The 23659-nt window shown below is 42.4% G+C and overlaps 1 protein-coding gene across 2 annotated transcripts; it reads right to left on the bottom strand.

The window, feature by feature from the left end:
- Positions 1–882: 882 nt before the first annotated feature.
- ccdc93 (CCC complex scaffolding subunit CCDC93) lies at positions 883–23226 on the bottom strand. Of its 2 annotated transcripts, XM_085374400.1 has the most exons (24): positions 23118–23226; positions 22487–22600; positions 20207–20301; positions 19840–19951; positions 19330–19428; positions 18338–18394; positions 18108–18208; positions 17108–17137; positions 16710–16746; positions 16482–16580; positions 15756–15806; positions 15459–15545; positions 15055–15168; positions 14831–14893; positions 13913–13986; positions 10392–10473; positions 10227–10301; positions 10024–10095; positions 5828–5936; positions 5629–5711; positions 5417–5454; positions 5208–5292; positions 4836–4949; positions 883–1490 (listed from the first exon to the last, which is right to left on the bottom strand). In XM_085374400.1, exons 1-24 carry the CDS (start codon positions 23202–23204, stop codon positions 1434–1436), a joined length of 1935 nt encoding a protein of 644 aa, XP_085230526.1. In that variant the 5' UTR covers positions 23205–23226; the 3' UTR covers positions 883–1433. The 2 variants fall into 2 exon arrangements, with proteins under 2 accessions (XP_085230526.1, XP_085230527.1); XM_085374401.1 differs by lacking the exon at positions 17108–17137.
- Positions 23227–23659: the final 433 nt, after the last annotated feature.

The following is a 23659-nucleotide window of genomic DNA, read 5'->3' as shown; positions in this document are numbered from 1 at the left end:
GAGTTCAAACAGGTGCCATTCATACAGGTAACGAGTGGGGGACAGAAAAGCTTCTTACAGAAGACGTTACAGGTCTGTGAGAGCCAGAGATTTTCCTTGTTTGAGGTGACCAAATACTTATTTTCCACCCTGATTTACGAATAAATTCTTTACAAATCCTACCATGTGGATTCATGGATTTTTTTTTCACATTCTGTCTCTCACAGTTGAAGTGTACCTCTGGTGCAAATTACTGACCTCTGTCATCATTTTAAGTGGGGGAACTTGCACAATCGGTGGCTGACTAAATACTTTTTTGCCCCACTGTATGTGGACATCACATTTTGGGTTATTTAGACCAAAATACTCAATTTTGCTCTACAAGGGCCTGATATCCACTTACGAAGACATTATAATGCTACAGTTCTAATGAAATTTTAAACGAATATCCTCATATGTGGCTCTCATTTTTCTTAGAAACAAAAAATAGGTAAAAAAAAATAATCTGCTAATTCTTTGTTTTTACACTCATCAGGTCCCAATCAGCCCAGATATCAAAGAGAAATTAAAAATGCATGCCGTGGAAGAGTTCGGGTCTCAGGAGATTAAGGTTATCTGCTATAAAAAGCCAGACCAGGAAAATCTCCTTAATGTTTTTCTGTTTTATCATCAGTTACTTTGACACAAAGGCTGCGACGCTTACACCTCTAATGAAGTCTCACAAGTGTCAGTACTGATAAATGATCAGAATTACATTTCTGACTGTCTGAGGCAAAACTGAATCGAATTGAATCGAATCAGGACCTTGTGAATTGGAATTGAATCAGTTATAGAAATCAGTAACGATACCCAGCACTAGTTATCCTATCTGAGATGAGACAGACCACAGAGTTTGCTGTTTGTATAAGCAATTCTTTATTCATTAAATACTGCATCCATGGTGATTGGATGGTACATGGAAGACAATCTTCAGAGGCATGTAAATACACCAGGAAACTCTCCAACACAAAACCATCATTATTACAGGTTATGGGATTCTCTTCACTGTTGCAGCCTGAACTCATGATCATCATAAAGACGTACGTATAGTTCACAGTCAGTGCAGTGCGGGGAGTTAGTAAAAGTTGCCCAGTATTATTAAACACAATGTCATGACTTGCAAGACTGTTGTGGAGCTCTGGTTAAGTTTTTTATTGTTATGTTCACCATGAAATGTAAAACATTAGGTAGAACTGGCTGATCGTGGTCTTAATTAGTGACACTATGATGTTACAGAAGGTGTGATTAAAACAATGATTTGCATTTACGTCGTCCAGTCTGCTGCATCTGGCACATGTGAAGAACACAGTTCATGTCCAGGATTTTATATGAAAGTCATCCAAGTAATTCGATTAGTAACTGGTTTGCATCATATTTATTACTTAGAATGAGACACACCAACAGAAGGGTCGGAGCTAAGAGGCTCCTTTAGCTCTCAGTTTAGACAGCAGCATCTCATTCTTCCGACACTCCTAGTGGGGAAAAAAGTTATTATTGTTACATGATCATTACACTCAGAGGGTCATTGTTGAAAATTATTATAGCACATTTCCTGAAATACAGATTATGGACCTCAACAGCAGAAAGTAACAAGCCTTTATTTAAGGCAGACCTATAGTAGAAACTAGGATGCAATGATCATTTTTCAGTATAAAGCCTAATCTCAATCCACTCAATCGTGACCTGTGATTTACTGCAAAGCATTTTTAATTCTGAGGCGACTCTTTAATCAAAAAGACAGCTCAAATCAAATCTGCAAATCTTGTTGATTAAAGCATTTTTTTTATTAGAGTGGGTTGATATTGGCTGATGTTAGCTATGATCTATAGGTATCGACAGTTATTATGGGAAATACACAGGAAAAAACAAAGATATATATACACATAAAAAAACCACCACCACCAACAACACACACAAAAACGAGACCTGGGAGAAACACCTTTTAACAATGTTATTTGATGGCACTGCACAGTTTGTCCACTAGATGGCACTCTTCAACTCTGTGTTTGGAAAGCTACAACCGCAGACACCCAATTCAAACACTGGGAGGCATAAACAAGTAATCTGATGACATTATCTATATTTAACATTCATATTAAAACTTCATTCTACTCCTTTTTCAGCATGCACATTGTAGCTATAGAGACACATGAAAACTTGAAGTTTTTTCTTCTTTTCTCTTGTTATTTCAGTTATATTTGCATGTTTGAATAGAACATGGGTAAGATTTACACTCCCACTTTTTCATATTTAACTGTGTTTGCTGAAACAAAAGTGTTGCTTTATTGACTGCAAACTATACAGCACACAAGTCATGTAATTTATTTGGTTAATTTGTTTTAATATATTATGACACACTGTTTTCTAAATGGTGGTGTGCACATTTGTTTCACATTGTCTTGTGATCGATTTGCATAATTTGCAGTGAATATTTTTTCTGTTTTCTTGAATTATCAGACTGCTTTTTTCATTCTTTCCTGGTTTAAGCTAAAGAGAAGGCTGAGGATGGCGCTGGTTTAAGTGCAGAAGCCCACCAAACAGCTGACTAATCAGCTGATCTACTCCATGGCAGGACTGCCAAGGACAGACTCACAGCCTGAGTTGAAGAGGTATAGCTTGTTACCAGAGAGACAGAAGGCAGGAGAATAAACCAGCTGTGCTCTACTAAACCATCTGAGGTATACCCTGTCATGATTCATGCCTACTGTCTCGCACCACAAATGAACCAGCTGCTAATGGATGCGACACACAAAGAACAGCTAACTGAAGGCCGGACATTCCCGAGTCCCATGGATCCCCAGAGGAGACTGGTCCCATCCAACTACCAAATATGTTTTCTCACTACCACATTGAGGCTCCCGTCAGGCATCATAGTGGCTAAGGTGAACAGGCTTATGGCTCGATACATGAGTGGAGCCACAGAAAGGAATTAGCAGGAGCACCACCGGAGGGGCGAAGCACCACCAACTGGTGGACAGAAGAGTCACTCAACAGTGCAAGACCAGACCTACCTGTGGGCTAAGCCTATGACTCAGTGCCGCACACATGGATCCATGAATGCCTAGAACTACAAAAGATCAACAGGACCCTAAGAGCCTCCGTTAGGAACTCCATGGGGATGTGGCGAACATCACTACAGGCCAGCTTCAAGCCAATAGGATGAGTCACTATCAAGAGCAGGATTTACCAAGGAAATGCTCTGTTCCCACTGCTGTTCTGCATAGTCCTGAACCCCTGGACTGGAATGGACCAATGCCAACCACCTCCTCTACATGGATGACATCAAGCTGTATGCCAGGACAAGACATCGATTTACTGATCTACACCAACGGCACTGGAATGTCTTTCAGGCTGGAGAAGTGTAGTTGGATGGTAACTACTACTTAGTAGTCAGAACTGAGGGGATTGCAGACAAGTACTTGGTAATCCCACGGGCAAATGGGAGCCACAAAGAGGCTCCAACCACCAAATACCTGCACACAGTAAAAAGCAAGTCCACAGGACTCAGCTGAATGGAAAGAACAAGATGGACCTCAGGTCCTCACTCTGAAAAGGGTGGAGTGCCCATTCTGGGTCAGGGACGGGAATGGGAAGTATCTAGGGGTCTTATTCACAAGTGAGGGGAGGGGGGAGTGGGAGATCAACAGACAGGTCAATAAGCGGTAACCTGTCAGTCACGGTGAAGAGAAAACTGAGCGAAAAAGCCAAACTTTCGATTTACCGGTCAATCTACGTCCCCACCCTCACCCTGAAAGAACAAGATCATGGATGAAGTGGTGTAAATGAGCTTTCTCTGAAAGTTGGCTGGCCTCTCCCTTAGAGACAGGGTAAGGATTTTAGACGCTGGATTATCTCTCTCGGCTGGCCGAGCTGGAGGAGGAGGCTGAGGAGGGGGAGGTCTGCTGCGCCCACGACCAGGCAGCAGAAGAAGATGGATGAATGGAAATTCACAAAGTCATTAGCACTTAGAGCTATAACTCTGAACCTGTTTTCTTCAATTAGTAACAGTAATGTTGTCTTTACCTTACAATATAAAGCGCTTTGAGGCGACTTGTTCAGATGTGACAATATATTCTATAAAAATTAAATTGAATTATTGACCTGTTTTATAGTAAAGTTTCGGTAGCTTCTCTGCATTGTGTTAGCACATGGCAATGAAGAAAATGATAGTAATTTAAATTTCTTTCTTATATTTAAATGTTGTATCGTTACAGCACATTCAGATAGAAATCTGCTAAGAATTTTTGTTTTGTATTTCAACCCTGTAAGCTGAAAGATCTAGAGGTGGTCAGGAGAGAGGATGTTCAGGGACTTATTTTAAATGCTTCTATGTCTTAAATCAGGACAATCGATAAAATAATGAGTGGGTTAATTTGAGAGAAGATGACTGAGTGAATAACTTTCTGTTGAATGTAGCTTTCCAAACTGAGATTGGGAGAAACTCGGGCATGACTGCGAATGACCTCACATCATTCTGAGGTCATTTTTCAATAAAACACCAAACTATGAAACATTTGTCAACAAACACTAACTGTTCACTTTTGTAGGCACATCCATTTATCACTAACGCTGTCTAACACGGCAGTCGTTGGTTGTGACACTTTTGATTTTTTTGCTTCACAGCCATTCTGAAGGCTACAGTTTGTATCTTCCAACACGATTAGGTGTTATGTTTTGTGAAACCCATCTTTATCCCTAAGAATAATAGCTCACTATACCTTACTGAATAGCATTCATCTTTCATTGTAATGGTATGCTCTAACTGTAAATGCCCTCTCAGAAACAGCCAGCAGCACTTAAGCACATGCTTTTCTTACCTCTTTAAAGTCCTTGACAGTTTTGAAATACAGCCTCTGCTTGTCAAGGAGCTCCAGGTACTCATCATTCAGCTGATCTCGCCTCATCTTGTTCTCCTGCTTCTTTTTCTCCATCTGAAAAAGCAGAGAAACACATGCCGTACCAGTACTGCGGGAGTCTGTCTCGAAACAGGACAAACTTTGCATCATTAGGCTGTGACATGCGGGTCCATATACCCTGAGCTCATTATCTTATCTGTAGTCAGCATTATCAAAAACATTTTTGTGTGTTCCTGATACTGACCACTAAATCTGTAATTTGGTTCCATCCCTATAACGCACGTTTATAAAGAGAAGAGCAGCAGAATTCCCCTTTTACAGAAAGACTTGTACCTTGATGCGATTCTGTTTGATTCCCTCGACTATCTGCTCCATCTGTTTGAGGAACTGCTCTTTGGCAGCTGAAGACGACATGGCTCTGAACAAGAGTAGAGGACGTTAGCACTGTTTCACTGCAATGAGCTAAGAAACGTACTGATAGAAAACTATTCACTGGAACAACATCAGTGTTAGACGTGACAAATGAGCAGAATTATACTTACTGTTGGAAGTTGTCATGAATAGAATTCAAGAGGTTCACCTACAGAAATTAAAATTTTGTTATGAATAGCATTAAGTACGAGTCTATTTGTGACACTTACCAAGGTGTTTAATCAGTCACATGTCTCAAGTGAAACAAAAGCCAAATGCTATCAGAAATTTTACTGGCAATCATTGCGCACCCTGCTGACAGGGGTCTGCTGTGGTTACTTACCTCCTTCTCAAGATAGACTTTCTTATCATCCAGTGTATTATACAGAGTGAAGAATTGCTTAGTCTCTTTGTGAGTAGCAGAAACTGAAAGGCACAAAAAGAACAAGCATTTCTTTATAACTCCTGATTTTTATGGGGTTCATTTGTGACCTGCACACAGCAACAACACTGGTCAAAGCAGATGAACAGGAGGAAATTACCTTGACTGTAGAGTTCAATGAACCTCTTCTGATACTGTGTCAGCTCAGCTCGGCTTGGCACCTCATCAATCTTCCTCTGCAAGATGGCAATCTCTCGGTTCCTGCGAGCCTGTGAAGAGTGAAGCGATATATACATATATGAATGAGTGAATACGTTCCTGATGTAGTTATCACTTGGGCTTGCTACATCGATCACTAAACAAGACTTTTTGTCCACCACTAAATGCGGTTGGTTAGTGATCGCCAGTTTGTCCATCTGTAACTTGAAGTCTCCCCTGCTTCTAAAAACATTTGTGAATTCCAGCGTAGTACTATGATAGGATGCCACCTGTGCAACAAGTCCAGTCGTGATGTTTCCTTACTAATAAATATTCCACGGTCAACTATTGTTGGTTTATAACAAATATGAAGCCACTGGGAAGGACAGCAACGCAGCCAGGAAGTGGTAGGCCATGTAAAAGTCAAGAGCTTCGTGGAATGGGTTTCCACAGTCGAGCAGCTGCATCCAAGCCTTACATCAAGTGCAATACAAAGCCTCGGATGCAGCTGCTTGGTCATGGAAACCCATTCCATGGAGCTCTTGTCTAGGTTTGGGGGTTGCCAAGTGTAAAGTTTGGTGGAATGGGGGATTATGACGTGGGGTTATTTTTCAGGAGTTGAGCACATACCCTTAGCTCCAGTGAAAGGAGACTTTTTGGATAATTTCATTCTCCTAACTTTGTGGGAAAAGTTTGGGAGAATGCCCCACATGCCATCCCAGCCTACCTTCAAGTTTGCGCGAAAAATATATGAGTGAAGCCTTACAGACTCAGCTGTTGCCCGGATTAACAAGGTATGTGTCCGTTATTGAGGAACCAGTATTGAGAAGTGGGCTAATGGAGCAAGAAGGCACAAGGGATGAGAATAGGGAGCTGGTGGTATATTAATATGCAAGTAATTCTTGTGGAAGGGGTTACATGAAGAGCATGTAGCACCTATGGATTTTCTGACACCCAAAATCTAGACTAAAAGTAAACAACTACTAGGTCAGGGTTCTAAGGAGCTTGGAACGAAAAGCGTCTGGACTTCTTTAAGTTGCTTGAAGACGTTTCACCTCTCATCCGAGAAGATTCTTCTGTTCCAGGGTCAAATGGTGGAGAGTCCCAGATTTAAGCTCTGTGGAAGGTTCCCCCCCGAGAGGGACAAAATGACCTCCTAATGATCCTCTACCTAATCACATGAGCCAAGGTGTGAAAGCGGGTGTGGTTCACAATCAGCCAGGGTTTCAGGTGAGCTCATTGGGAAACCTGGCCCCACCCTATCATGTGATTCATGTGATTTCCTGAGGTCAGATGGCCCAGGATGTGAGTGGGCGTTAAGGTGTCTGTGAAGGGATCTCAAAACTGGATTATAGATGGCAGACAGTTGGTGTCGTAAACCCCGCCTCTGTTCAAAGATGGTCGCTCACAGTGGACATAGATGCTTCTTTCACTCCTCTTTCAAACCATCTGTCCTCTCTGTCCAAAATGTGAACATTGGCATCCTCGAAGAGTGACCTTTGACCTTTAGATGCAGATGGACTGCTGAGTCTTGTCCTGTGGAGGTGGCTCTTCTGTGTTGTGCCATGCGCTTGTGAAGTGGCTGTTTGGTCTCTCCAATGTAGAGGTCTGGGCATTCCTCGCTGCACTGTACAGCGTACACCACATTGTTAAGTTTGTGTTTTGGTGTTTTGTTTTTCGGGTGAACCAGTTTGTGTCTGAGTGTGTTGCTGGGTCTGAACACCGGCTACATAGGGGATGACAATGTTGTTGCGTTTGTCTTTCTTTTCCTCCCTCGCTGGTGTCTGATCGTCTTTTCTGTGCCTCTTTGCTGACTTGATAAAAGGCCAATTAAGATAATCACATGTTTTAAATGCTTCCCTGACATGTGTGTGTTCCTTCTTTGTCCCTTCAGGCAGTCAAAGAGGTGGTACTGGTCCATGTGTGTGGGCTTCTGGTAAACTTCAGTGTTGACGTTTCCATTCTCCTCAATGTGCACAGCACAGTCCAGGAATAGCAAACAGTCATCCTTTGTGCCTTCCCTGGTGAACTTGGTGTTTTTATCCACAGCATTGATGTGAGCAGTGAGGGATTCTACTTCGTGGGTTTTGATTTTGACCCAGGTGTCGTCTACATATCTGTACCAGTGGCTGGGTACTCTCCCTTTAAAAGAGCCAAGAGTCTTTCTCTCTACTTCCTCCATGGAAAGGTTGGCTACAATAGGTGACACCGGGGAGCCCATGGCACAGCCATGTTTTTGCCTGTTGGTCAGGGTTCCAACATCTGGAATAAGCATCTGCAATCACAACTAGAGATGAGGTCCAACACAATTCTTGCTGCAAGTAGGAGCCAGTACCTCAGGTGAGGGGGGAGATATCATCATCCCCACCCTCTGAGATTAGGTACCAAGCACTAAGAACAACTAGTGCATTGAAGACATTGAGTGCAAGAGAAGCGGACCTAAAAAAAAGAGGATCATAACTAAGCTGGAAACCTGGACCATCCATAGCCAAATACCAAGACTACGTGACATACACTCTGGAGGTCTACCAGAAGATGTGAATGAAGGATTATGGACAATCCTTGATGTGACGATCACTGAAACAAACCTGACACCATGGCAGCAGTGATAACTGAGGCGATCGGCTCTAAGATGAACAGCCACAAGGAGCAGTACCCTCCACGGAGAAAGAGATTAGAGGCCAAGATCAAGGCAGCACAGATGGAAATCAGTCAACTATTGGAGCTGCACAAAGGTGTGAAAACAAGTACAGCAAGCTGTCCATTCCCGAGGCCTTGGAAACAGCCAAGCAAAGACTCTCAGCCTTGGCTTGCCGTCGAAGAGACCACAGAGATAGAAGCCAGGGAGATAAACCAGATGTTCTCCAGTGAACCATCCAAGGTGTATTCTCAAGGAACAGCCCCAACAAAGCTGCTAATAGATGAGACACACTGAGAATGGCTAACTGAAGGCAGGACAGTCCTGATCCCCAAGGATCCCCCCCAGAAAGGACTGGTTTCAGCACAACATGGAAGCTCCTGTCAGGTGTTATAGCGGCTAAGATGAATGGGCAATAGATAAGTGGGGCCCAGAAACACCAGAGGGGCAAAATAGCAGCTACTTAGAAAGCCTTACCAAGTTTTATCAGAATTCATTCAAACCTTTTTGAGCTAGCGTGTTTACAAACAGACTGATTACACAGACGCATGCAGACACTACCAAAAACATGACGTCCTTGGTGGAGGTACAGGAGATAAAGAAACAGCTTCTCGGAGTTCCCCGTCCCGGTCCTGGGGCCAATTTACTTTTCATCATAAAAAACATCCTTTTTACTCAACTGCAGAGTATCACGAAGAGATAGGTTTGACTCAGGGACTTGTGTAGGTAACTACCCAAGTGCTTGCTCAAGGGGGTCATTTGATTGTTGGGATATACTCATTATTATTGTAGGGTTACAATATATAGTGTCACAGACATGGGGGACAACACCCCTTTCCTACTGGTAGAAAAATGCACCACTGTCAACCAATCAAAATATGATGTGGCAACACATGGAATTTGGCTGCTTAGGAAGAGGGGAAAGATTTGGGAGTGACAGCGGTGAAAGAGAGCGAGAGCAATAGCGAGTTTTGTAATGTGAGAGATTTTAATCAGCTTTTCTGCCTCGGTTATCCCCTCAAAACTGAGTCTTCTCCCAAACCAACAAAACACAAACCAAAAATCAGCAAACATAACTCACAAAGAAAGAACAATATAGAAGTGTACCAAAGACTAAAAAGAGTCCATGGTTTAATAACTGGTTAGCAAACTGATTTACTCTTTACCAGGAGGTTTGTGTTAGTTTAGATCACTGGTTCTCAAAGTGTGGGGGCGCAGAGTTCTGACAGGTGGGGCGCAGGTTACCTGGCAGGAAAGTCACGTGGAACTAATGTTTAACATCGGAATCACTTTTATGGGAGAACAAAGAAATTCGCGGCATGCAGGATAATAACATGCGCAACCGCTGCAGCTGTGTGTGTTAGTCGACAGCCGCAATAAAGAGGTGTACAAAAATTGCAAACACGTGGTCGGGTCTGTCGCGCATCGTTTACAGCGGTGCTGAAACCCAGGATTGGGGCGCGAGAGACCCGACCACCTGTTCGACTTACAGTTGTTACGGTGGTTTAAGAAGTAGTTACCATGAGCAGGCGGATCTTCTGTAGCTTCTCTCTCCCTGTGTTGTACTGTTTGTCAATCAGCTGGTCCCTCTCCTAAGGAAAGAGAAAGTGCTGTAAATCAAATCTGAGTGGAAAGCTCAAGTTAACTTTCACCTACTCACAATCTAGGAACAGCAACAATGACTTTATACTGTAAGAGACGACAGCCAGCGTATGATATGTACCTTCTCTTCCTCTGTATCCTGTCCTGATGCAGACTTTAGCTCCTGAATGTTCCTCTGCAGACGAGCCATCTCTTCCTGCATACAGAGCTCAGGCATTAAGAGGAAGAAATGGTGCTAGTGACCATCAGCAGGATACACAGTGACAGTGATTGCATCGATGCTCACTCTGCAGTGTGTGCGGAACTCCTGCTCCTGCTGCTTCAGGTTCTCGTTCATCGTCACCAGAGCCCTCAGCTTATCGAGCAGCCTGTTCAACAAAGAAACATTTGATCAGAAAGTCACCGACTGATGAAAGGAGACACATTTTGTCACTGCCAGTAACCTCATGTGTTTTAGTACAATTGTCACTAAAACTTCCACAGTCGATTCAAACTCTAGCATTAAATATAAGCTGGTTGAGGCAGAAACAATATGGACTTAATTCTGATCAGAGTCTGGAGAAGGAATAGTTTATTCTTCATACAAATGGAGCAGCAGGGAGTACATACTGGACATGGGGTGTCTGTGTTTGTGGTGTGCTAACAGAGAAGACAGCAGCATGTGTTAGTTAGTAATGTAAACTAGGGCTGCTCGATTATGGCAAAAATGATAATCACGATTATTTTCACTGAAATTGAGATCACGATTATTTGACGATATTTATTTAACCCTTTAAGACCTACTATAGAACCAAGTCCACCAGAGCTTATATTATTTTTATTTATTTTTTGTACATGCTGTAGTGCCATTTGTGGGAGCATTTCAAGTTGCTATACATCAATACAACTGTTATAGCCCATATTTTAATAATATGTATGCATTAAGTGCATAGTAATTACATAAATTGCAAAAAAGTGCAATAAACTACAAAAAAAATTGAAAATCGCTTTTGTTTTGTTTACATATATATTTCTACTTGGAGAAATTTAAGAGGTTTATCCCTCAAAACTTTAAATACAATAAAGTTGCAAAAAATAGTTTACAACAACAGGAAATTTATTTTGAGTGTCTTCATAGTTTCATTTTGGAGATACAGCAATTTTTATATACTGCAGGAAAAACAAAAAACAATCCTATGATGCAAATTTGCAAAGAAAACAGCAGGTGCATCATTTCACTGTGGGAAGTGTTACGAACAGCTGATGGATCGGCAAAGCGTGTTTCTGGAATATTATGTTTTTGTTCCTGCAAGCGCTTTTTATGCAATTTTTGCAAAGCTTTATGTGGAAGGAAACCGTGACCGAGGACAAGCTGATGGCATCAGATGTAAGTACAACTCCTCCGGTTTCATATGCAAAACAAATTATTGCGCTAGCTTACACGGTTCCGGTTCTACAGGGATTTAAAAATAGTTACGCAAAACGGAGCGTGGTGCTCTGACCGGCTTTAAAGGGTTAACAATGACTTTAAAAAATAATATAAAATAGTGTGCAACACCACTGAAGTTTTTTTTTTTTTTTTTTTTTTAAACTCTTTTCAACCAACGGCAGTCACTCTCCTCTCCAAATAACTTCTGCTTAGCTTTCCGAGCTTCCCTCGGGTCCTCTTAATCAGCGGTCTCCAACCTTTTTTGCGCCACGGACCGGTTTATGCCCGACAATATTTTCACGGACCGGCCTTTAAGGTGTCGCGGATAAATGAGGGAGGGGCTAATAATCGGCTCAGTCATTTTTAATGATCGTTGAAAGCCCAGATCGTAATCGTGATTAAAATTCGATTAATTGAGCAGCCCTAATGTAAACCAGTTAATAACACATTCAAACAGACTCATCAGGCAACACAAGAACAACCATGAGACTGCTTACTGAGCAGCACACGGATGCTTCCCACCACATGGACTGCAAAAGTACAAATGAGCAGGTCTATTAACAGGAAATAAACCTATTATTACTCAAAGCTGCTTCATAGATGCACAGAGGGCAAAGTCCAGTGTCGGGTAGGCCCAGAATCACGGGTTACATTTGCTGCTGCACTGCTGCAGCTGAACAGGCAGCCAGTCATTTGATTTTAAAGAACTTCTTCACCACAAGATGTGACTGCTGTTGTTTACACTGGACTTTCAACACTGAGGAGACGTCTTCATATATCATAGCATGTGCTGCTATAATGATATTAGACATCATTTTGGTGGTGGTCAGAGGGCCCGGTGGCGCCTGTGTCCGGCAGCCTCGCCTCTGTCAGTGCGCCCCAGGGCAGCTGTGGCTACAATGTAGCTTGCCATCGCCAGTGTGTGAATGTGTGTGTGAATGGGTGAATGACTGAATGTAGTGTAAAGCGCTTTGGGGTCCTATGGACTAGAAAAGCGCTATACAAATGCAGGCCATTTACCATTTTGTGATAGAGGTGATTCATCTTTTACTTGTTTGTTCTAAAAATAAATAAATAAATAAAAAAACCCAAACAAACGACATTGGGCTGAGCTGACGCCGTGTTCGTTGAAGGTTCTTCGATCGTTAGTTGATTTTAGAACCTTGATGATAGTTTCAATGCAAACGAAGTGTGGCAATAAAAACAGAATAGCAAAAACGGAATAGGAAAAAATGATTGTTTTTTTATATTATTTTTCAGTAAATACTTTCTGTCAGTTTTTCCTGGATTTATCAGAGTGCAGAGCGTGAAAGGAGAGTCCAAAAAATAAAATACAGGAGGTTCACAGCAGGCAATTTACTGCATTTTAAAACGGTGCAATCCATGCATTATTAGTAAAACTGCTGGTAAGCCATCTACGCAATAGATTTTTTTACAAATAGTGTTATTAAAGTGTTTATTTATTCATCGTCAGGATTCAATCGGGTGCTGCACTTTCGGTTCATGCTCCAAAACCCTCGCATGTGGCAGAATTACAACAATTCAAAGACGAGCGGGCCGAACCCCCCCCCCCCAAACCACAGGAAGGGGGCAAAGACTTTGTCAACACCACTGTAGAGATCTACAAGAAGCTGCTCAAACCAGCTCTGCAGATTAAAGGGTCGAGCCCATTTTAGTACAGCAATCACACACTATGTTTGTCAATACAAAATGTGGCAAATCCACTTAGCCAAGAAAATGGATCGAACATCAGTTACAGAAACAATCGCCTTCAAAAAAGGGCCGTACAACAAAAACTGACCAACATCAGAGCAACATACATGCTGGCTTCCTGCAGAACTTTTCCTTCCCTAGCCAAACAGGAGTACCTCCCATCTCTACTGAAAGGGATTCTGGGAAATGCAGTCTTCTAAAGATAATATGTATTGAACGCTCTTTCTGGGCAGAAAATGAAATCCATAATTAGCAGCTCTCAGATAATCTGTTGCTGGCAATAAATCACTTACAAAATAACCCACAAAATGCTGTCATCAAACCACACAGAGTGCAGTAAAGTTACAACATAAAATGGTATATTATGGCAACAAGCCCATCAGTAGGTGCCCATCTATGTTTGACAGCACATTTTACCTTTATTTTTTATTCTAATGTGGAGCAGACAGTGTCCACATTACAAAGGTGCTGTGTAACTACCAGTACATTCAATTTTACTCCAACAAGAATATATACTAGGTGGGGAACTGGTTGATGTATTGTTAAAAAAAAGTGTATAAAAAAATGTATATTCAAGATTTAGATTAGAAAACATTTCAACGCACATGTGTGTGAATATTTTGAGTTCGCAGTTCTTGAGAATAAAACGTTAGCAGATAACAGAAGGACCGTTTTTGTTGACTCACCTCCTGTCAGCCTGCTCCTCCACTTCTTCCAAACACACCAACTCTTTCCCCAAAGTCTCTGACACCTTTGTAGCCTGCAAATTAAAGCTACTGATCAAAGCATCTGAATGGCTGATAGCTCCCTGAAATGTAAAACATATTACACTGGACATTTCACTGAACGTTTTAGCTCAATTCTTTGCCAAACAGTTTTGACTAATTCTATTTCAATGTGAACAACTCTACATGTACATGCATGTGGAAGAGAAGGCGCATCCTGATGATGAGAGGATGAGATGATGGATGGCATCCCAGGGAGTCTCCTCCCAGATCTGGACCAGAGCTTCAGATGGACCAAAGAGGTCAGGCAAACGTGTGGCCCAGGCATTGGTACCAATATCCAGGTGCTGTTAATCGAATGTAGACCAACGGTCTTAAAAAAGCAAAAATGCTGCCCCTCAGTGTTATGGTGTTATTATTACAAAAAAAAAAAAAAGATTCCCAGAAGTGGACCCAGCTCAGACAAACTCCATAAATACTGGCAGCAGCAGCTGGTACCAGTACACCCATACACCAGTGCCATCAAAATCCTACGTCGCCTTGTTCTCAAGTCATCGCATTTGCAAGACTTTCAGAAAACTTGACCTCTGACATTTCTGATTCCCTGTCCTGTGGTGACAACAAAATAGGTCACTTCTTAAATGCAAAGGTGATTTTGTGTCCCAGCTCATTTTCTGAAACACTGTGTGTGTGTGTGTGTGTGTGTGTGTGTGTGTGTTAAACAATCACAGTGTAATATATCAGGTGTTGTTGTTCATTTGAAGGACCAGGTGTTTTTCTATCATTAAGAGGCTGCACTTTCATTTGTACCATGGTTGGAGGTAAACCAGTGGATCAGATCCATACTGGGCAGTGAAGTAAGCCTTGACCTGAGCTCACCTCCGTTAGTTTCCTCTTGTCCTCATCACAGCCCATCTTCACCTCTGCATGCTTGGCTTGCAGCTGTGGCCACAAAACAGATACAGTCAAAGCTCTGACACTATTACGACTGCCACAACCAAATCACTTCATGCTTTTGCTACATTAGGATCAAAAGTTTGCTTCACAGTTACCGAGACACAGTTGAGGACGGCACATTCATTAAACCACAGTGACCTACACACCTCCCCCAGCTCTTTAGTCTTCTGCTGGATCTGTTTGTTGAGCGAGGCGACCACCCTGTGGTGCTGCTGCAGTGGGCCATAATGCTCATGCTCCTCTGAGGACAGCTCTAACTGCTGCAGGGACACAAGGAGGACACAACAGTCAGCAAAGCAATGCTCTTAGAAAGATGAAGATGTCTACCATTAGGTGACATTCTGGTTTGGATTCATGCTAACTGGTGATTTTTTCACTGCGTTTGATTAAGAAGAAAGTCCGAATGAACACTTTAAAAAGCTGCCAACACACAGCAGCATCTTATATACAGCTGGTGTTTAGGACAGAACTGTACTATAAGATCACCCTCTCTTTGACTAACACAGCAACTGCAGTCTAAACTTGGACCAGACAGTGTAGAGCTGCTTACCTTCTCGGCGTACTCAGAAGCAAACTGTTTGATCTCTTCAGACTGCAGCCCGACGAGCTGACCCACTGCACTTGCTGTCAGCTTCCCCTGAAAACACAGGCTCAGTCACTACCACAGTGCAGCGGTGAGGAAAGGCAACAGGAATCAAAGAAAACTCCATGCAATCAACAAGATTATTCAGTGACAGCTGAATATCAGAACAGCCACTATTTGGCTCCTTTACATACATTTATATGTTTGGGTTGTCCGGATGCAGAAATGTTCTGCTTCTCTGTGCCGTGTGTTTTATTTACATACCTCCTCTGTTGCCATGGCAGCCATGTTGGTCATCAACGTTTTAATTCGCATCTAGGAAGAAAATAAATGTCATTTATTTGTTGAACACAATATGGTCTTATTTTATTATTCCAGGCTTTTTAACAGACCGATGACACAGATCACAACAACCTGAGAGCTTCCACACGCTGGCTTTGAGTTTTTCCTATTCATTAGTGAGCTATAGATTTTTGTTGTACTTCTAAAATGGCAAAGCCCACACCAAACAGCATTATTTTAAGGCCCAGGAACAACAGGAAAATCAAGAACAAGAGCACGAGACAAAAGTTCAACCCAAATAACAGTAGACGAGCTCAGTTACTGTCTTATCAAGCTGCTTTTCATTCCAGCTAAAACTAAACTTGGCTCACTGTTAACAGTCCTGACAGTACACAAAAGTTATGATTCACTGTGAATCTCTGTGAGTCTCTGTGGGAGCTGATTGTGGTTCAAATGTGTACAGCTGAACTTTAAGTCTGTATTTACTCTGAGTTGTGGCACTGTTGCCTAGTACTTCCTTGGGTCTTTTTCTTACAGTATAAAGCACCTTCAGGTGACTTACTGTTGTGATTTTGTGCCACATAAATAAAACTGAAGTGAATTAAATGTTTAAACTGAAAGACTTAGCGGATCATTTTTTGCCCTCTACTGTAAACGTGTGCCTAATTTGTCTTTCTGTATAAAATGCTCAGTAAATAAAGTTCTCACTTCCTCTACTGCCTGCAGGTCCTCTTCCTCTGACACGTCAACCACCCCATGAGATGCTGCCTGAGAGCCACCGGCCAGTGAAACCTTCCCCTCATCGACCTGAAAAGGGGCAAAAAGAAGAGAAGATGAAGAACGGAGCAAAATCCTTGCTGACCAGAGAGCAGCCGAACCTCCCTGCAGCTCTACCCACAGTGGAAGCAGCTACAGTCCAGGCCTTCAGGCGCCTACCTTGTCTTGTTTGCTCTGCTTGCTGAATCCATATCGCCTGGAAAAAACAAAACAAACAATGAGTATGAGATATGACTTCAGATTGGAATAAAGTTTACTCTTCTTTTTACCCCAAACCCCCAAAATTCATTTACATCATGCGATAAAAAAGTATCAGCACAAGAAAGCGCATGAATCCATCAGGTGGACAAACTACATGGTTCCTCGATCTGCAGTGTCTGTTTAACTAAAAAACATAAAATAAAATGCAGGAGTGCAGTGAAGCAGCACCACAGTCCATCATGCCAAAATAAGTGTGCACTGTTTGCATTCTCTGACAAACATGTTGAACCACAACACAGGGTGCTGTAAGCAGATGCTGCCCCCCCCCCAGCTTCACACAGTTATACAGTACTTACAGCAAGAGCTCTGACATTCTAGTACAGAGGCTAGTACAGGGATGGATGAATGAAAAAAACAAAACAATATATCAGATGACACACTGAACATTGTCTAAGTTTAAATCTCAGGTTTTTAATTCTTGACTCGTTTCCTATAAACTAAGATCTACGCTGACACACTGAGAGGAATTAGACACAGAAGGTCAATTTGTGGCGCCCAGAGAAGGAACAGCCCAACGACTGATCCAGCCATAAAACCTCTGTATTCCTATGCATTTACTGACCACCTTATTAGGTGCACCTTGGTGGAGCGCTACCTGAAATCTACGTGGTACAGACTGAACGGTGTAAGAATGTTTACATTATGTAACTTCTGCAGATTTGTGACTTTTAACCTCATCACAATCAATCCTTCTAAAATAAGACATTGTAGTTCTCTTGCCTTTCTTCTGCTGCTTTCTAACACAACATTTAAGCAGGTAGATGGCTGAGCTCATCTGAAACTTTCACCATGTTATATGAAATGTAAAAACATCGGTGGCTGCCAGTCCTGCCCCTCAGCCTCGTAGGAGATGATGTACCATCAGTTTTCCATCGCTGCTCTTAGATAAACAGAAGGCGAGATGCAAAAGCCCTTTGCTGAGATTGGGTCAGTTTTAGATGCATTCAAGTTGTAATTGGGTGGTGTTTACTTAAAAAGAACAGTTTAACAGATATGTCCAATAAAGCGAGCAGCCAGTGCACATTTTAGTCCTATTATTACTATCCTGCTTGGTCTATAAACATCAGAAAATATGAACAAAGCCCAGCAGAGAGAAAAGCAACAACAAAACGAGGGCACCAACAGCCTTATAAGAATAAATGTTGATCTACAAATGGCTCCAAAGAGAAATGACAGAGAGATCTGACATAACTCAGCGCTTTCTATACAAATAAATGAGACAGACGTCTTACAGCCGCTTTGGCAAAAGATGGATTAACAGGGAAAGTGATGCACATCCCGGATGTGAAAGCTCACCTTCCATATTCCAACAGAGTGGAGTGGACCCTGGACTCCTCATCCAGCAGCTCCTCTGCATTCCTGTGCCTCCTGTACTTCCTCTGTGGTTTGTACACTTCCTAGAAAAGAACGAGGCTCATTCAAAAAAGCCCGGCAGTTATCTAAACAACAGACCTACGATTTGACTTTGCTGATTAAGCAGGTGCATTTCATTTTAGTGTATCGTTTGTATCGGTGTCGTCACTCACCAACACGTCCAGCACTGCCCTCACTGCTTTGTCTTTCCTCTGGACGAACTCTTTATCCTGTCACAGTACAGTGAACAGCACCTCTTACACACAGGACGTTTAATGACATGTGGCCGACCAACACTAAACACGTTTCTATGACTGCGAGGGTTGTGATACAGCGCTCATTAAAACTTGAATAACGTGTTAGACTTCTGACACTGAACCCCATTCCTACAATGAGACACGAAGTCCCAACGTTACTTTCTTGCCTTCTTGTGATGTTTACCATGTTAATGCCTTTGTGTCTCATTACTTTCAGTTAGAGTGTGTACAATCATCACTACAAGCCCATAGATCTTCCTTCTTATCTTGATTACTCAATATTTTATTGCCTTATTTTTCTGTCTGACTTTGTATTTCATATATATCATGACTACTTTCTGTTTTCATAAACTCAGTCCAGTTAAAACAATCACACTTGAACGTAGGTCAAGATGTAATTAACCAGAGGAACTCCAGGTGGGCTTCTCTGGAAAATCTTTTGTAGTGTTACGCCTACCTGCCATTTATTATTTTTTGTTTGTTGAATACGAGAATAAGCCCAAGAAAGAGGAAGCAGGTGAGAGAAAGAGTAGAAAGGGGGAGGTTTGCTTTGGAGAGCAGAAACAAGAGAGAATGTGTGTGTGAAGGAGACAGGCATGAAGCAGATGTCTAAATACTCATTAGAATTAAAAACCTGGACTTGACCACCCAAAGAAATGGAAGCTGCACAGGAGAGACGAAGAGACTGCAAGCAGGGTGGAGAAGAGAGCAAGAAGGATGGCGGCAAGAGCCAATGGCACGGTTGACGGGACGGTAGTAAGACCTGTTGCCTGTGTGTACGGTATGGGGATAATGGCACTGAGCAGAGGTCATTAACAACTAAATTCTTTAAGTGATTTTATGAACTTTGTATACAAAGATGTGTCCAGTAAAGCTACGTCCTGGTCTTCATGCTGAATGTCTGTTACCTCTGGAAGGCTGTGGGACTTCTGGAACTGAGAAATGGAGTAGGCTCTCACATAATCTCCCATCTCTTCCCGCGTCTCTATGGCTCGCTTCACCAGCCACTGGCATAAAACAACACACAGCTCATCAAACACAAGGACGAACCAGCAGATACAGACTGACCATGTCCATGCTCCAGCTGGACCTGCTAGCTGTACTGGATCTGATGCCAGCAGCAGTCAAAGCTCATTAGCTAATACTAATGTTACTCACACGCTTCCAGGCGGCTATGAATACGTTCTTTAAAGACAAATCACAAACATCATGTCAGCGTTTTGAATTCTGTAAAGTATGAAACCCTGAAACTGTGATGACAGGAAAACGTCAGCACTGCATGTGGGTGTGTGAGGGTCCGCCTAGGGGAAACACTGCACACTTTAAGTAGACCACTTAACCTTTTCATTAGCACTTTCCTCAGGTGCATTAAGCACATTAATGCATCTGAGATTAGTTTGGCTGAATTCTCCGTGTACCTGTATGACCGGGAAAATGTGGATAAAATCCAACCCTTGGATCTGATGGGGTTCCAGGCGATGAGGACACTTCATCTTTGGTAAAACAGAAACAATTTTCTCTGTCAAGGATCTGCAACGAAACAGCCCTTGCCACTGTTAGAAAGAAACCAGTGTGAAACTGCAAAACCCAGACAAAGAAAAACACTTAAAAGGAAGGAAAAATGTAACCAAATATCTGATGACATTATCCATCTGAGCTGCTCCTAAGTTAGCAAAATCATTCATTTTTAACTGGATTCAAATGTGGCTCGTATGATGTGTCACTTTAAATTGATTTATCTGGACCAGTCTAGAGAAACTTGGAAAGAAATCAGCCAACACTCACATTTTTTGCCCAATAGTTGAGTTTTCTTGGAAAAGAAGATCCACGTCTATGTCAAAATTACAGGTGGTGATGCACCAGGTCATACCCCCAACCACCTGTAGAGGAGAACTGTGAGCTGAGGTTTTCTCAGTTAAATGCACAATAACAATAAATACTTCAGTTCACGGTAGAGGTGGTCTAGCTAATCCAACAGAGAGAAAAACCCTAAAACAAACCAAAGAAACCTGTAGTTTCTCTGCTTCCAACTCGACTTCTCTTCCTGTATCAGTGCTGATGTGCTGGTATTGTCTGAATGGCGACACCCATCATTCAGGAGAATACTGCAGTGCCTACCTACACCTAAATGCTGAACATAAATAGAAGTGGCTTTCCCGCTGCCGGTGATATCATCAAACATGATGGCTTTACTGAGACCTTCATTCACAAGGCGTCACCACAGTAGGTCGCTCAGCAGATGCCCTTGCTGCAAACCCAAAGGGATTTGTTTCTCCTCTCGGAAATCAACCAGGGATCCTAAACTTGTTAAGCAAATATCTAAACAAGTACAGGATGGGATTAATGCTAAACACAGTTTTCAAATATCTGGAGTATGTTTTTATTCAGATTTTACTCCAACAGTTCTGACATAAAGGAATGATTCATATCTCTGCTGACTTGATGTTTCTGTGTTCATATAAGTGCCAGTCATCAGTTGCCAGGTTGCAGGGGCAGTAGCCTAAGCAGGCAACCCCAGACCTCCCTCTGCCCAGTCAGAAACACTGCTGCATTTCAGGCCAGCCAAGAAATATCATCTCTCCAGCATGTCTTTGGTGCACACCGAGGCCTGCTGCTGATAGGACAAGCCCAGAACATCTCACCCAGGAGGCATCCTTGTCAGATACGCGAACCACCTCAACTGGCTCCTCTCAGTGTCGAGGGGCAGCATAGCAGCTCAACTATGAGCCCCTCTCCTCACCGTAGCTCTAAGGGAGATACCCTTAGAAAGATAACTAGTTCCCCACAGCGTGATGCTGCATTACACATTTCACTGTAAAAGAACGGCTTCTTCTACAGCACTTTTCTACTCTGAGCACTCCAAGTGCTTTATGCAACTTCACTCACAGCAGAACTTTTTTCTATGCTTCTCCTACATACGTGCTTCTAACTAACATTCACACACATTCATACTCTGACATCACAGAGCAATTTGAGGTTAGTTTATTGCCTAAAGATATTTGGCATGCAGACTGGAGCAGACAGGGATCGAACTACCAACCTTCAGATTTGTGGGTGACCTGTGACTGTACAGGCCAAGTGATAAGGTTTTCCATCTGGCATGACGATTGGCATTCAGGCCAAAGAGTTCAATCTTTGATTCATCAGACCAGATCATTTTGTTTCTCATGGTCTGCGAGGTGTGTTTTGGCAAACACCAGGTGGGCTGTCGTGTGCCTGGCCACTCTACAGGTGTGATTGGTGGAATGCTGCTCAAATTGGTTTGTGCTCTGACATCTACTGTCAACTATGGGACCTTATATAGACAGGTGTGTGAATTTCCAAATCATGGACTGTCATCTAAATTCTCCAAAGGTAAAGTTGTAAATAATAATCTACATGTCATTTATTCATTTATCTTTAATACATTTGCAAGAATTTCAAGAAAACTTTATTTACTTTGTCGTTATGGGATATGGCGTGTAGAATTCTGAGGTGAAAATTAATTTAATACATTTTACAAAAATATTTTCTACATGGGAGGTTGTATCTTGGGTCAAGGTTTTCAACAGGCTGCTTAGAGTCATTCTTTACCACCAGGTCAATGCACCAGTGATTATTACCCACAGATTACTCTTCCTTTCATATATCACATGGAGCCAGCTGTGGTGGTAGAGCTGATCAAGCCTGCAGCCCACATGCTAAAGTGTCTTTAACCAAGATGGGGGGGGGGGGTGTAGAGAGAGTGTGTGTCAATGTCAGAGAGTGCTCAGATAAACCGACTGGGTGAATGACAGCTGTCAGGAGGCACTTTGAATGCTCAGCTGAGTAGAATGATGCTACATCAGTACCAGTCCGTGTAGCCAGCAAGTGCTTGGTGGAGAAGTTTGTTTACTTTTTGGTCACACATCACCTCCTCACTGCCTTTATAGTCAGCTTGTACTCGGATGTGTGTTTAGCTCAATTAGTGAAACATTTTTTTGTTTCCACCTTCAGCAGGAACAAGTTGTATTAATCTGCTAAAACCAGTTGGGATGGAAGACGAGCAGAGAGGAAGAAAAGAGCAATCAGAAGTCCAGCGTATACCTTATCAAACGGTGACAATCCTTTAATCCGGGCTCGGAAGTATCCAGCTGCCAGCAGGAGCTCCAGGATCTCTGTCAGCTTCACGCTCTGCTCTTCATCCTCCCGGGTTTCCACCTGCAGGCCAGAAACACTTCATAGCTCACACATGGCTGAGGTCCTAATCCGTCTGCTCTCAGACCTTCACATTTACTCTTCCGTTTTTTGTTACTAAAATTACTACTAGCACGATTTTAAACGTTATTAACTCAATCCCAGAAGGTTGATTCTGTTCGTCTGGACGTAGCGTTTTCACTGGGACAAACGTTTCGTCACCCGTCCAGGTGACTTCTTCGGTCTCAGCTGACTGCAGGTTTCCTCGGTCTTATAAACAGTACTTTCGCACAGTGACTGAAACCAGCCCACTGAAGGAACAGCTGTGAGGTCAGTTTCTTGCTCATTAATCAACAGAAAAAACTTTTTGGGATTTACTTGCGTGGATGGTTTAGCATGCATCAAAACGTTATTAATTCAACATTAACAAACTAGCTTCACCGTTAGCTTCAGTGTTAGCTTGTATCGATATGCGTCCGCAGTGTGACAGCTCAAGCCCATCATCACAGCAGTGTTGAAATCTGATGCAGCTACTTTGTACCTGGATGAGGTTGCCGTCTTGGTCATACTGAGCGCCTATTTTCGACCCGGTTCTTACTCTGTGGAAAACAGACGTAGCCACCGCCATGTTTAACTGCACTGTTGATGACAGTCACGTGACCGTAGCATATGACAGGAAATATTAAACGCAGCGTTTCCAAGTGTGTCCAACGGAATGTATGTTGTATAACAACGACCGAGTGGTTCTGAGTGTGAGCAGCAGATGGGGACACAGCACTGACCTGAAACAGCAAACGGACATAAAGGTGCCTCTGGATGAACAGATAATCAGCTTTGCAACAACAACAAAAAGATTCTTCAGGAGCTTATTGTTTGATAATGTGACAGTATGTCCAAACTATTATATTTTCACAACCACAAGGTACAAAGAGAAATGATAACTGTATTAGAAGATGCTTTCGACCAAGAAGGAGCCATGGCTAATAAAAGAATAAAAACACAAGAGTATTATCAAATGTGGGTCAAACATTTAGTATACACTCTGAAGCTGGTTAGTGTTTATTACGTAACGTTCATAGAATA

This window comes from Diplotaxodon limnothrissa, linkage group LG16, assembly GCF_057381915.1.
Source record: "Diplotaxodon limnothrissa isolate DT_005_m linkage group LG16, D_limnothrissa_male_GT1.1, whole genome shotgun sequence".
NCBI lineage: Eukaryota > Metazoa > Chordata > Actinopteri > Cichliformes > Cichlidae > Diplotaxodon > Diplotaxodon limnothrissa.
The sequence above is the reverse complement of the archived record's forward strand: the minus strand, read 5'-3'. Positions and strand labels throughout refer to the sequence as shown.